Source organism: Oryx dammah, unplaced genomic scaffold (assembly GCF_014754425.2).
Source record: "Oryx dammah isolate SB20612 unplaced genomic scaffold, SCBI_Odam_1.1 HiC_scaffold_7, whole genome shotgun sequence".
Lineage (NCBI taxonomy): Eukaryota > Metazoa > Chordata > Mammalia > Artiodactyla > Bovidae > Oryx > Oryx dammah.
In genome coordinates this window covers 3,744,166-3,759,712 of record NW_024070191.1, presented here as the reverse complement: position 1 = coordinate 3,759,712, position 15,547 = coordinate 3,744,166, and the positions used below count along the sequence as shown (strand labels likewise).

General features: G+C 36.0%; 1 protein-coding gene across 1 annotated transcript in view; it reads left to right on the top strand.

The window, feature by feature from the left end:
* CSMD1 (CUB and Sushi multiple domains 1) overlaps nucleotides 1–15,547 on the top strand; it is a 2,078,553-nt gene that overhangs the window by 627,716 nt on the left and 1,435,290 nt on the right. Inside the window, exon 3 of the mRNA XM_040243208.1 lies at nucleotides 1,346–1,458. Within this exon, the coding sequence (XP_040099142.1) occupies nucleotides 1,346–1,458 (113 nt within the window). The remainder of the gene's footprint in view (nucleotides 1–1,345; nucleotides 1,459–15,547) is intronic.

Genomic DNA, 15,547 nt, shown 5'->3' with positions numbered 1-15,547 from the left:
ATACCTTTTTGAAGCTCTTTAGATGGGTACTTGGGTTACAAATATGAGAATTTTCCTGGTGCTTTTAATTTCTTGCCTTCTGTTGGCTTTTGGTTTATTTTACTATACCTTTTTGAAGCTCTTTAGATGGGTACTTGGATTACAAATATGAGAATTTTCCTCTTTTCTGTGTGTGCTTTTAGTGTCGTTCCTTCCCATCTCAGCGCTGCTGATTTTGATATCTTGGATTTTGTATTCTCATTCAGTTTAAAGGATTTTTTAAAATTACCTTGTGATTTCTTTGATCCATGGATTATTTGGAAGTGTTCTGTTTAGCAGCTGGCGATTGTCTTTTCTTTTTTTTAATATAAATTTATTTATTTTAATTGGAGGTTAATAACTTTACAATATTGTACGAGGGTGGGATGATTTGGGAGAATGGCAATTGTCTTTTCATTTTTCTCTTATTAGGTTCTGGTTTGATTCTGCAACTGCAGTGGTTATAGTCAAGCATTTAATATCATAGGATTCCTGGCAAGACAGAGTTTCTCCTACTAGGAATGAATGCTCAAGTTAGATTTTTTGTGTGTGTGTGAATCATAGCTTTGTGTTCAGACTGTACTAAACCAGGTATCTGTAGAGAGACTGCTTAATTAGCAAACTTTAGGTAAAATATAAACTGATGAAACATCTCTTTGGCCTTTTGAAAAGCTCTTCATTTGTAAAGTATTATGCATATTATTATACTAGTTCACTCCTTCAGAGTTCTGACTTTATCATCATTAAGATATCTAAATGTATCCCAACTTAGTAATAATTGAAACATATATCTTACAATCTAAAAAATGTGTCTTGAAAACCAAATATTAAAATCAATTCATTTGACCTCTGTTCAAGGCAATCATTGACTCTTATTTCTCATGCTGTGAGTAATATACGTTTTCTCTTCAAGAGAAACTGATCTATTGTATGGAAATAGTAAAAGATAAGCATATTAATAATGAGATGTGACAACACACTGATCACTTAGAAAAATAACTCAAAAGCAAATGGAATGTTAATCTGTGTCACAGATATAAAGTTGAGTGCATCATTTCAAGTTCCATGCATTATGTTTAGACAATGGTGTATTGTACATTTCCTTCAGGAAAGGATTTTTTCAAAAATTGTTTAAGCAAGTTCTGGTATTGGAATGTGCTTCATTTCAATGAACTGGCAACACCTGGTGTACAGATCATGTAACTGTTCAATGACTTATGTCAAATAAATAGGCCACGGTGGAAAGAAGAATTGAGTGACTTCATCAAATAAGCTTCAAAAACAAGTTCATACTTTTTAACTGTATTCACGTCTTTTTGAAATTCAGGTTGTCAGGATTTCAGCTGCCTTCCTCCATTGTCAGCAGCGGCTCCATCCTTACTCTGTGGTTCACGACAGACTTCGCTGTGAGTGCCCAGGGATTCAAAGCGCTGTATGAAGGTAAGGTGCTTGCTGTGCACCACCACACCCACTGTGAAGATGGCTTCACACTGGCCAGGAAGGCTGTTCACACAAACCAAAGCTGCTGCTTCCCAGGTGGTTCTAATGGTTCAAATGTTTGACTTCTGTGTTTTGATGCTGGGAGAATGCTATTTACTGTAATGGCTCAAATTTCTGGCACAACACATGTGTTGACAATTTTCCTTTGTTGCTAGAGCTTTTTCATTGGAAGAATGGTTTTCTTTTGATGTGTGGCTGGCAGTGAAGTTTCAAGTATTTAGGATGTTAATTGACAGTGTTCCTTTTCTCCAATCTTAATGGAGACAAGCTTTCTTAAAATAATTGCTGGACAGTAATATTCAGAGTTGGTGCGTAGGTAAAGTGAATCCCATTACATGAGTTTTGGTTGTCATAATTTGAAACTTCGAATGAAGAAAGCGATTTCATTTGGTGCTTGCAAGGCATGGGGGGTGCATTTCTTTTTATTTTATTTTTGGTGTTTTTGGACTTTGTGCTGAGGTGACTTTGGGGCCTCACTGTCATTGTTGACTCTTTTGGGCAGAAATTTCAAGAAGATAAAAGAGATTTCAACCTTTGATAGAGGGAATAATATACATGATTGCAAAATATTCAATTTTAGGAAATTGCACTACTATATGGTAAGTATAAGTGCCGAGGTCTGTTTAGTCTTGTTTCACATATATATTTTAATTTTTGTCTCATGTGTAATGCAGAATCTTTTATTTTTAACATAAACTCGGAAGCCCATGAATTGAAAAGGGCTATGTAGGGTGGGGGTGGGCCCAATCCAGTGTTCTCTTAGCGAGCCTTCCTGGATTAAGTCACCTCTGTGTGTCTTCCTCTTTGCAGTACTCCACACACTTTGGCAAAAATCATTCTTCTTGGAAAGATAAAATCTATACATGCTTTCTGCAACTGAACTTAGCTACTATGCAATTATCAGAAAATACAAGGTTAGACTGTCCTCTTTGCAAAGGAATATAAGCAGAACAATTCATCCTTTTATTTAAGTAAAGTCTTATGTGGAATGATGCTTAGAATTTTATACTAACTCTGACTCCAGTTCTTCCAGGTCAGTGCTTTTATGTATAAACGTGCATCCATTGCCTGAAAGAGTAACTCATCTTTAAGCTCATTACTGATTACCTGGGGATCATTTAATCTTTGGAAGAGTACCAGGCCAGTTCAAGGTTAATAGGTCCTACTAGCTTTCAGATTTGCTTGTATCTACCACTTCCTGCATACCCCAGCTTCACATAATTTCTTTCTCACTTGACATTACAAAAGTGTTTCTGAAGCAATCTGTACTAGCTACTATGAAACAGAACTTGTCCAGTCAGCACATACGGTGTTTCATAAGGTGGGTAATGCTTCAACATTTTAAAAACCTTGGCAGTTTTCTTTCCCTTTCTGACAAAGTTGATCCTTAATACCGTGGTTTGGTGAATTTCATAAGATAAATGTTGCAGAAACTCTACTGATGCTGAGTGACTGCCAAATAAATAATTAAACTGAATCTTTCTGGGCTGTTTTTGGTGGTGTTTGTGGTTGTCATCATGGCATAGTGAAAAATGATTGGTGAGATCGTCTCTGTTGGGAAAATGTTTATGAGTTATCAACAAAATTGAAAAAATGATGAGAAAAACAGAGCCATGAGTTAAATGCATATTTTAAAATGTTGTTGTGTGAAGATGTTTGAAATTTTTGTTTTCCATAGTTGCATTACAATATAGTCTTATATTTACAAGTAAATACAATTCATTATTTTGAAAGCAAAGCATTAAAATAAAAGTGCTTTGTTAGCAAAATAAAAATCATAAAATATGCAATATCTTTATTTGTAAAATATTTTTTATTAGCTTACAGATCAACTGATAAATTTGTGTTATCTGTTGAAATAAAGTTAATTGCAGTCTAAATAGAAGATTAAAGACAAGAATTTTTGCAGAAGAGACTAAAACTTTGTAAATATCAGCTGGTTTATTAATATCATTGCACACAGGAAATTTATACACAGCTATAACTTACCAATGTAATAGTCATGGGAAAAAGTGAGATTTATATCGAGAACAGTGTATAAAATATTCAGATACACCTATTCAGATATAATATTAAGCATAACCAATGAGTCAGAAAAATATCTAACGTTGTTTTGGAACTAGAACATCGAATCCCACTGGTTTTTATACTGACAACACTGTCTTCCAAGTAATTAATATAAACCAAATAATTCAATAAAATGTCTATGTCTTATCCAAGACCTCTAAGGAAAACTTGAATTAAAATTTTAATGCTAAATCAGCTTCAGTTTTTTCTCTAGTTCTTAAATGATTACCAGTTTTTCCAGATTTATGTTTAATTTTTTTATTTACTTATTATTTTATTCATTATTTTTTTGAGGTTTTTATTTTCAGTTTTATTTATACTTATTTGTTGAATTGGGAGAAAATCTTCCAAATTAAAAAAAAAAATCTGTCTACACAAGATAGGCTTAGTAATAAACTTAACTTGGACTTAATCTGGGCACTGGACTTTATAGTTTGCTGACAGTACTATTTGGGATAAGTACTATTTACATAAATTATTATTCATACATGGAGATATTAAGCTACCTAAGGAGTATGGAAACAGTAAATTAAATTATTCTAATTAATGTGTTCAATCATTAAATTTAACCCTGAAAATTAAATGGAGATATTTATACATGTCTCACTAACATTATTCACATAGAGTAATTAGCTTTTTAAGTAGTGGGTAAGTTCATAGATTGTTGATGAAATCACCATATTTTAACCCATTTATATAGAATAATAAAATTGAAGCTACTATTTTAATAGGGTATTTTATAAAGTTATATTTCCTAGTTCTGTCACTGAACATTATTCTTCATGGCCTGCCAAAGAATTTGCATGATTTTATTTGGTAAATTTATAACAAATACACTGGGATTACACATAATTTACAATGAGATGAATTACTATCAATATTCCTATGCTTGTCCAATATAAATAACATTTATTTTTTTCTACCTTTCAACTTTTTTTCATCAAGATCTCAGTTACTGAAATAAAATTATTTGTATCATCACATTTACTTATGATTTGAGAAAACAATCTTCCAGGAGGTCAGAAACTTTACATGGCATGTCAAGACATGACAGATGTTATGTCATGACAAATGCGTGACAAGGCAGTCATGAGACATAAGGACAAAGAGAACAAATCCATTTGGTGACATGTGACAATCTAGAATTGTGCCCCAAAGAACCCGTCACTCTGATGACTTTTTGTTTTGCTTTTTAAAAGGCAAGTCTTCTCTGTTCTAATATTTTGTCTTACTAGTGACAAAGTGAACTAAATATTAGAAACGCTAGTGAATGTATGATGAAAATATTTTCACTCCCAGTTTTCGGTTCTGAAATCTAATTTATTTTTAAGTGACCCTTTTCTCATTAATGCACATCCTGAATATCATTTTAGATGTTTCATGAATTACTTGGTAATTTTTCATACATTAACTTTCAATAATTTTAGTATTGGTTATATTTTAAAATTTTAGTTTGCTTTTTTTTTTTTACCAATTGTTTACTATAATTTAGATTGACTTTTCAGGTATTTTTGCAGGTAAAATAAGTTTCTTTGACATTGTATTTTTATACTCTAGTATTTGTATAAAAAGAATTTCTATGTATTATATAAGCTGCATTTGAATAGAAAGCCCTGATTCTGTGATTCATATTGAGTCCAATGTGTACTCACTAAAATTAATACTTTTCTTCTGTAGAACATTTCTTGATAGTGTAGGGCAATTCTATTGATTGGAAACCAAATTGCCCAAGGCTTTATCCATGGGATGACTCTTTTTTTTTTCTTTTTTTTAAAAGAAATTGGAACAGAAATTGTATGCAAATTTTGCCACAGAAATTACCTTTGTCATAATTGTTTGAGGTAAAAGGAAGGTCAAATTGGATTCTTGTCTAAGGCAAACCTGATAGAAATGGTAAGAATCTTTTCTTAAGAATCTTTTCTTAAAATATTTCTTTAAAAATCTGGCTGACATGGTAGTTGGAAAGGGAAAAAATTAACCACAATTGTAGACAATCAAATATTTTGTCCATAAAATACTAATTTTACACATTGAGCATTTATCTCACCTTCCCACGGTGCCATATTTGAATATATTGGCCTTAAATTTTGTGCTTGAAATCTTTAAGAATCTAACAGTTAAAAAAAAAATCTTTTTAGGAAAAATACCACCAGCAGAGTGAGGAAGAATATGACATTACTAAATTGCAAAGATTAGCCTGTGGCAGGAAACTGTATCGCATACAAACTAGCACATTAGATGGAGTGAAAAAAACAGTTGCCCACAAAGATGCTTAAAGAAACTCCTCAGGTTATAAAATTCTATTCTAGAGAAATTCTGCTCTTTCATTTTTTTTGTTTTAAAATTATTCATTCTATTCATTATAACATCATGTCCTCACTAAAGTATATGTTTCTCTATGGATAGATAGTAAATAAGTGAACGAAAGATAGGTAGATAGATGAAAGGGATAGATTGATAATCCGTAGTTAAGACAGATGATAGGCAGGTAGATACATAATAAATAGGCAGACAGGTGGATGAGCAGATGGATGAATAGATGTGCCTAAAATGGTATAAATTCTTATATACATTTTCTTTTTAGATCTTCAAGATTCCTATAAGCATAGCAAAATTACCTAATATTACTGGACAGAGAAAATGAAGTAGTGATGTATAGTAACGTAGTTTGTCAAGACGTTACAGCTACTAAATAGTGAAGGGGGGGAATTAAACACCAGTCAGCCTATTTCCAGATGTTGTCATTCTTAACCCTGTACTATGTTTTCTCTAATATGATATTTGTTCACATGTATGGAAATACATAAAAATAAGCATGCATCCACATATGTGTATACACAAAATCACACTTTTACATATATATACTTATGTGTATATATGTATATATACACACTATATATGCATGGAGCATATATGTATATCCTTATGTAAATAGACACAGATTTACTCACTCATTCTCTCTTATTTATTTATTATGCTTTTATTGAGTATCTACCAGAGACTCAATACTGAGCTAAATATTAGGAATACAAAGAAGATGATGAGAAATGGTGTTTTTTTCTGAAGGAGTAGTAGGCAAAAATGACAAAATTCAGTAAAACAGAGAGTGCAGTTGGTTCTAATAACTAGCTAAGGTGTTTGACATGATTGGGTGGGAGGGAAGGCCAGTGGTCTTGGGGACAGATAGAGATCATGATGGAGTCAATACTTGAGCTATACCGCCAAGTGTTTAAAGAGTCCAAGTGGTAAATGCCGACTTTGTATCAGTCACTGAATACACGTTCTCCAAGGAAGATGGGTCCCTGGGGGGTCTTTCTGAGTGAGGGAGAATTATGGGCAAAAATGTGGCAGACAACAGCTTACCATCTGTAAGAACTCTGGGACATTCCCAGCAGGCCTGGAGTGTGGGTCCCTTGGGCTGGCGGTGCAGACAGAGGGGTCAGGTTAACGTTGAACCAGCCCTGAGATAGAACTCTTCCTCTGTGAGATCCACAGACAGGCTGAATTCATCTCACTGGACAGGTAAACAGACGGAAGCACTTTCATTTGCAAATGCTTCCATTTTAGAGTTACATCACATTTTAGCTTTTAAATCATGATTGAAGTGCCCGAAATGTGTACAGATGGAAGTGAAATAATGTAGATTAAGTGAATCCTGAATTCTTGCAGCAGCTTTCCCCACCCCCGAGTTGTTAGAGGGCACCTGTTACCTCCTCTCTTGTGGTCATTTTTGTTTGCATCCTTGAGGGCAGTGTGGGCTCCAAGGAAAGATTTCAATACTTGACATGTGTCTCTAAGTAAATATTTAAAAATATTGTTTGATAAAAATTCTTCACTCAGCCCTACCTTAATTTCATCCCATAGTTCAAATTTCTTACCCTCAAAACCTAAAAGGAGAATTGATAATAGGTGTCACAGTTAGCTGATTGGAATTTGATTTTCTCTTTGGTTAATACATCTTCTTATCTAGAAGTTTTTAAAACACACACACACACACACACAGACACCTCCCCAAAAATGATGGTTTAAAGACAAAGAGTTTTGATGACCCACTGCATATACAAACATTTCTTCTTTAAAAAAATAATGGACTCCATACAGGCCATTCAGTTAAACCTGTGAAAACTTAAATGGACTGATTTCATTTATTATGGATTTATTTTGGGGAAGATAATGAGCTTCGTGTTCATAAACGACTTAGATTTTCACCAGGGAAGTGTGAATCTTGGCCACAGGGCAGACCTTTCATTCCCGCCTCACTAAGTGATTAACTCCGTGGTGGGCGGGGCTTCTCACTGAGTGTGTTTCTTGTTCCCTGAATGCATTTGGCATTTCCCTCTGACACATCCCTCAAGTAGAATTTTCTTTCCTTTAACATCCATGGATCTGGATTTAGAAAGAACAGCTAGATTATTACCCTTCAAGCTCAAAGCTTTATTTAGGATGTCAGCGCTGATTTATTTCTCCCTTGAAGTGATTATCCAAACTCAACTTGAATTAAAGCGTGGAACGAGAATGACCCACCTGGCAGGAGAGAAACATTTCCAGCTGAAGAAAGTGAAGGTGGAAGAACAGCAGTTAGCTGTCCATTAGCCAATGCTTTACCATTACTTTGGATTTATAACAATTACTGAGGCTAAAACGAAGGGGAAACATCTAGAATTACTTTCCTCTTGACTGTTAGGTCCTCTAGGCTGGTGAGCCCAGGTAAGGACATAGCTTACTGAAGACACACTTCCCCTCGTGGTGGAGAGCAGAGCGAGCAGTCCTCACGTTGGTCCTTCCCGAGGCTTAGATGCCAGAGCCTCGTCCCCTCTTTTTTCTTGATTTGCAGGGTGTTCAGGTGGCTCAGATGGTAAAGCATCTGCCTACAGTGCGGGAGACCGAGTTCCATCCCTGGGCTGGGAAGATTCCCTGGAGAAGAAAGTGGCAACCCACTCCAGTACTCTTGCCTGGAATATCCCATGGATGGAGGAGCCTGGTGGGCTACAGTCCATGGGGTCGCAAAGAGTCGGACACGACTGAATGACTTCACTTTCTTTTCTTTCAGCAGTAGGCACACTAGGACCACTCTTCAAAGATTTTGGAATGGCACTTGAAATTAATTATTCCTGTTAGTAACACGAACACTAACATCTCCAAAAAGTGCAGAGATAGGAGAGAAGTAGTGACTTTCTAAAAGTTCAGCTAAGTCTGTCAGATGTTGGGTCAGAGCAGGAAGGTCTGAATGGCCGCACAGTTTTGTACGAATGTGTGTTTTTTTCCGCAGAAAACATTTCATAGACTTCACCGAGGTCTCAGTTGTTTCATAACTAACATAAAGGTCATAAAGTTTGATAATATTAGCTCTGCTACCCCGAGGCATCAAATGTTCCTTAACCTGGTTTCTGCTGCTTACCTTATCTTTTACTTCTGTTGTTTAGATTCTGATAGCAGGTTACAGTTGGGCTTCATAAATGGGCCTTGAGTTCTGGGGTGGACTAGGGCTGTCCTGTCAGTGTGGATGATCTGGTTCCTATGAATTGTAGTCTGTTAATTTGGCATTTTGATTTTATATGTTCTGTGAACTTAATTAATGTGTTTTCCCTCGAGAGATGAATTTGTTCTCTGTGTACTACAAAATCCGGTTTCTGATTCAGTAAGAGTGGATAGCAGTGATCCACCAAGATCATAAATTCTACTGTGGGGCCTATTTAGTGATATTTTTAGTCGTTTTCCCTGGTGAGACACCAGTACACACACACACACTCTACGCAGTCTCACTCTTTATATCATCAGGTACAATTTCTCTTCAGACATCATCCTAAGAAATCATTTTCTTTAAAGTATTCAGTACTGTTCAGATAGTTTTAGTCATATGTGTATTGACCTAAGGGGACATTCAGGATACAAGAAAGTGGGAAAATGCAGTATGATCCGATTTTGTTGAAAATAACTTTTAAATGTACTTGCGTGTGTGTGTATGCACACATAGGTGTGTATGTGTATCCAGCATCCATGTAGTTGTATAGCACACACCCCTATGAGTACCCAGAAAAGTACAGGAGGGTACCTGAACTGTTAATAAACATGTATGTAGGAGTGATTGAAATGCTTAAGCTGGATAGCTTGGTTTTTCTCTATATTGTTGAGTTACGTAGCTTGTTGCAATGGATATTTTAAAAAAATCAAGTAATGAACATCGTAAAGGGGGAAAAATGTAGATTATGCTAGAAATGGATATTCTTAAATGAATCTCTGGGTCTTACATGGAAATAAAATAAAAAGTGGGGCCAGGTAATTTTAAGTCGTCCAGTATCATTTTCAAATGGCTGAGTTCATGGGTTCTAAGGCCAGCACTGGCACAGAAATAGTGGTCTGTCTAAAAGGGACTTAATAAAAAGGTAAATTAATTCCATAGAAAAGACATCCTCAACATTGTTGTTCAATAACAAAGGAAGGATTGATCAATACTTCACCTCCCACAGTGTAACTGTACTTGTGTTTCTTAAGATTTGTCTTCATGTTGATACTTCAAGTTTTCCCTTTGTACCCACTCATCTCCCAAGACTTTTCTTTTTTTGTGTGTGGATCTTTTACAATGATATCTTGGGTCATAGACAAGTTGCTCCAAGTTAATATGTATATGTGATTGGCAATAAGTAATCTCAGATATTGTGGGAGAAAAGTGATCATTATTTAGATGAGATAAAGCATGTTCAGGGTGGTTTGGCTGTAGTAAATAATCATCATTTAAAATGAAGCTTATAAGCAAAAATAATGAGATTGGATGATTTTTTTTCTTAAAATTCTCTTTTTTGGCTATCGTTGGTCCTTAATGAGCCACTCAATATGCTAGAAATTAGATGACCTCTCTGTTTAAACACCCTCAGGTCTTGGCTTCCTACCATTCTGCTACTAGAAATGGGAAGGTTGGCAAAATTAATTTCTTAAATGTTTACATGTGGGTGGTGCAAAAATTCTGAGTGTGCTTTCAAGCCAGTTTCTCAATCACTGAGTATGACCATTGGATAAATTACTTAAGCCCTTACTGTATCACTTCCCTCACTTGTAAAATTGAAAAGTTCCAACCTTGGAATTGTCACGAGATCTATAGAAGATGAGGTTTCTATACCACATAGCTCTGTCCTTGGTATACAAAACTTCTAATTTCTTCTTCCAGTTCTGCAATACTTGCAGAGAGAATGACCTCAGTAAGTGTAGTGGGTGGTTATTTCTTCTAAATTGGGAATTATATAATCTTCAGTGCTTATGACTGTCTCATTTTGTGCTCTTTTCCCCTTGTGCTGTCTTATTCATGGGACACCTTTGTCTACCTCTATCCCAGCTTCTCTGTGCATTCAGCTTCTCTGTATCTTCAGCTTTAAAAAAATAGTCAAAGATTTAAAAAAAAAATAGAATCTTTCAAGTGAAAGTGCAAAACACAAATTCATCCCTGGTGTAGTGGTGAGTGGCTCTTTCTGCTTTTAGGACTAGCTGGAAACTTGTACATTGTGTAACTTCAAATTTTTTTTTTTTCTTAAGTAAGTAGGCATTTTTGGTCTTGCTTTGTGGTTGATTTGTTTAGTCTTTAGTCTACAGTAAGAAGAATATGTTAATACAAAGAGGTCCCTGAGGAAAGGTGAAGTTACATTTTTCTTCTAGCTTCTGGTTATAGGAGGAGATGACTAAGAATGAGATTTATTTGAACTATAAAAACAAAAGCACACAGCCATCCATGGGCTGAAATAAAGAAAGATCCAAGAATGCTAGAAATGCCCATTATAAATTAGGACAAAAATATATTACAATTTGATAAATCAAAATTAGTTTTAGGGAAAGAGTTTTGCCTCTCCTCTTCAGGTCCTTTTGTGAGAAAAATGGAAATTATAAGAACTATTAGTTGGCCTGTAGCCCTATACAAAAGTTAAGCTTGAAGCAGATGCTTCACTCTCTGTTACACAGTGGAATTAATGCCAAATGTCCACTCAAATGACAGAACTAGAAATATTTGTTTAGCTGCAAAGTTTTCAACTCAGTCTACAGGAGATTCAGAGTTCATTTCTGACTTTGCACTTACCATGTACATTTGTTATTGTTTCTGAGACTCTTCTAGCGAAGGTTAGTGGGTCACTGAATATCAAACATCTGTAGTGCAAAGTCTAAGCACATTTTTCAAAGAATGTGTTCATTTAAAAAAATCTCCAACCTTACTGGCAATTTCTTTGCTCTTTTTAAAATTGTTTTCTTTAAGTGTAGGCAGAAACTGTAATTTTCTGTTTGCCAAAAAGTCCAGTAGGCTAACTTTTGGCCAACTGAATATAATCTCTTCTGAATTATATATATGATATTGACCTGTATAGGATTCATATTCTGAGGTGCAACTTGTCTATGACCCAAGATATTATTGCAAAAGATCAGGAAAAAAGAGAAAAGTCTTGGGAGATGAGTGAGTAAAAAGGGTAAAACTTGAATTATCATCATGAAGACAAATCAATCATGGATTTATTGTTAGTTTCAACAAAATATGCCATAGACTTCATTGAACAACTTAAAAGAGCATCATATAAAATTATACTATGTGTTTGTGCATGTTCTATAATCAGTCATTTCTTACAATTTTAATTGTTTATTTCACTCTGTGCAACTGGACATGGAACAGCAGACTGGTTCCAAAAAGGAAAAGGAGTAAGGCTAAGGCTGGATATTGTCACCCTGCTTATTTAACTTATACGCAGAGTGCATGATGTGAAATACCAGGCTGGATGAAGCACAAGCTGGAATCAAGATTGCTGGGAGAAATATCAATAACCTCAGATATGCACATGATACCACCTTTATGGCAGAAAATGAGGAACTAAAGAGCCTCTTGATGAAAGTGAAAGAGGAGAATGAAAAAAAAAAGTTGGCTAAAACTCAGCATTCAGAAAACTAAGATCATGGCATCCGGTCCCATCACTTCATGGCAAATAGATGGGGAAACAATGGAAACAGTGACGGACTTTTTTTTTTTTTTGGACTGAAAAATCACTGCAGATGGTGATTGCAGCCATGAAACTAAAAAACGCTTACTCCTTGGAAAGAAAGTTATGATGAACCTAGACAGCATATTAAAAAGCAGAGACAGTGCTGACAAAGGTCCATCTAGTCAAAGCTATGGTTTTTCCAGTAGTCATTAATGGATGTGAGAGTTGGACTGCAAAGAAATCTGAGTGCAGAAGAATTGATGCTTTTGAACTCTGGTGTTGGAGAAGACTCTTGAGAGTCCCTTGGACCGCAAGGAGATCCAACCAGTCCATCCTAAAGGAGATCAGTCCTGGGTGTTCATTGGAAGGACTGATGCTGAAGCTGAAACTCCAGTATTTTGGCCACCTGATGCAAAGAGCTGACTCATTTGAAAATACCCTAATGCTGGGAAAGATTGAAGGCTGGAGGAGAAGGGGATGACAGAGGATGAGATGGTTGGATGGCATCATCGACTCAGTGGACATGAGTTTGAGTAAGCTCCAGGAGTTGGTGATGGGTAGGGAAGCCTGGCATGCTGCGATTCATTGGGTTGCAAAGAGTCGAATACAGCTGAGCAACTGAACTGAACTGTGCTACTCAGAGTAATGTAAGAAGTGAAGTGAAGTGAAGTGAAGTGAAATGAAAGTTGCTCAGTCGTGTCCAACTCTTTGCAACCCCATGGACTATATAGTCCATGGATTTCTCCAGGCCAGAATACTGGAGTGGGTAGCCTTTCCCTTCTCCACAGAGTAATGTAAACACTCTGATGCTGGGAGGGATTGGGGGCAAGAGGAGAAGGGGATGACAGAGGATGAGATGTCTGGATGGCATCACTGACTTGATGGACGTGAGTCTGAGTGAACTCCAGGAGTTGGTGACGGACAGGGAGGCCTGGCATGCTGTGATTCATGGGGTCACAAAGAGTCGGACATGACTGAGCGACCGAACTGAACTGAAATACAAAATGCTTTTGATTATATCCAAGTATTAACCAAAATAATAAGATACAGAAATGAAAGTGAACATTCAAGTAATGAAAGGCACTATTTTTTCATCTATTTGTATTCTCCATTGTATTTTCATTTATTTGTATTTAAATATTTTTTTATAAAACCTCATAGTGGAGACTGTGGGCTGCAAACACTTCCCCTTGTGACAGCAGAGGGTGAAATGCCCTTTCTAGTCACCACCTATATGTTCTACTTGCTTCCTTGCAGACATCCTTGACATTGGTTTTTTCAAAATATGACCTTATATTTCTTTCTTATCCTCAGGAGTTAAAAAATAAAACAAACAAAAAAGCACTATTTAACAAAAGTAGACTAGCCTGGGGCATGTCAATGTGCAACATGAGTTTATTTGCATAGCTCCTATTAAGATGCAGTTGTCATTTTAATCATATATCTTCTAAGTGTTAATTTTGTTTTTCCAAGCATACATCCACTTTTCTTAAAATATGCTTTTAAATATTAAGGTAATGGAATGGAAAGCCACATTTGGGAAGGAGAGGAGGGTGGGTGAGTGGACATCTGGTGTGTGGGGGACATCTGAGTTTGCTCCTGCAGTTCCGCCTGGGTGTGGGAGGGTAGCAAATGGGAGATTTTGTGCAGGAATATGATGGAACACATTTTAGATCTGGATGTGTTATCCATCTCAACAAATAAAATTGGGGTTTCAGCATTCTGCATCTTTGTTTTTTTAAGACTTTCACACTTGCTCAAAATCTTCCCATATGCCACAATTCTGACATGTGTATCAAAATTTACATGTTTACTTTTTTTTTTGGAAGGAAAACTCAGATGCATGAATCACAAGAGTAACTATGGGTTTTTATCTTAGCGTAGTGAGAGCAAAGTATTTTTTTTTTTTAAGTGCACTAAGTCAAAGGAACTAGTTAGTGTGTGGTTATAATTAATGCTTATACATTTAGACTGAGGTCTTAAAAAATTGAGGTATCATTTCACTTATAAACTACTGTATGAAATAAATATTGGAAGACTTCTTGATGCCGGGAAAGCTTGAAGGCAAAAGGAGAAGGGAGTAGCAGAGGATGCGATGGTTGGATAACATCACTGACTCAGTGGACATGAATCTGAGACAACGCCAGGAGATAGTAGAGGACAGGGGAGCCTGGCGTGCTCTAGACCATGAGGTCACAAACAGTCAGACATGGCTTAGTGATTCAACAACAACAACAATGAAATAGACACAATTTTCACTCTCTATTTAAACAGTAATGAGATACAACATTACAATGAAATACATTACAACATTTATAATATTCTTCAGGTGCTATATTAGCCACATTTATTTAAAAGTTCTTTCAACAAACTCCATATAAAGTGCCATGTAGCCTATTAAACCTTAGAGTCATATTAATGGTTTATAATAAAAAATACTTTATTGTATCTTAATTTTCATTTAATCCTTAACACTTTATGAGTACGTCCTTTATTCCTATAGAGATACAGCAATTTTCCAAGTTTTGACCTCGAGAGGCAGAGAAGATCTGGGATTAGGTGTGGTCCCTCTAAAGAGAACTGGCCAACTTTTTCTGTCAAAGGCCAGATAGTGGATATTTGTGGCTTCACAGTTTGATCTGTGCCCAACTATTCAGTTCTCCTGATACAATGTGAGGGTGATTGTCACCCTCTATGGCTTGGTAAAGTTAATAAATAAAACTTCATTAACAAAGATAGGCGGCCACTGTGTAGGACCCTGACCCTACAGTCAGACTTCTTTCCTCTCCTTGGGAAGTGAGCCTTTCTGTTCCTGTGTCAGTTTTGCTTCTTATATGACCCATCTTCTCAATGCCCAGTCAGAAATGTAAGTGGACTCTGCAGAAGGCTGACAATCGATGGATGGAACCAATGAGACGACTTTGTTCATTACCTGAGTCCGACACCGGGTGACTCAGGAGTGTCAGTGAATTCAGTCATTGTTGACTTGGCAGCCACTGCATTGTCTGTGGTTTGCA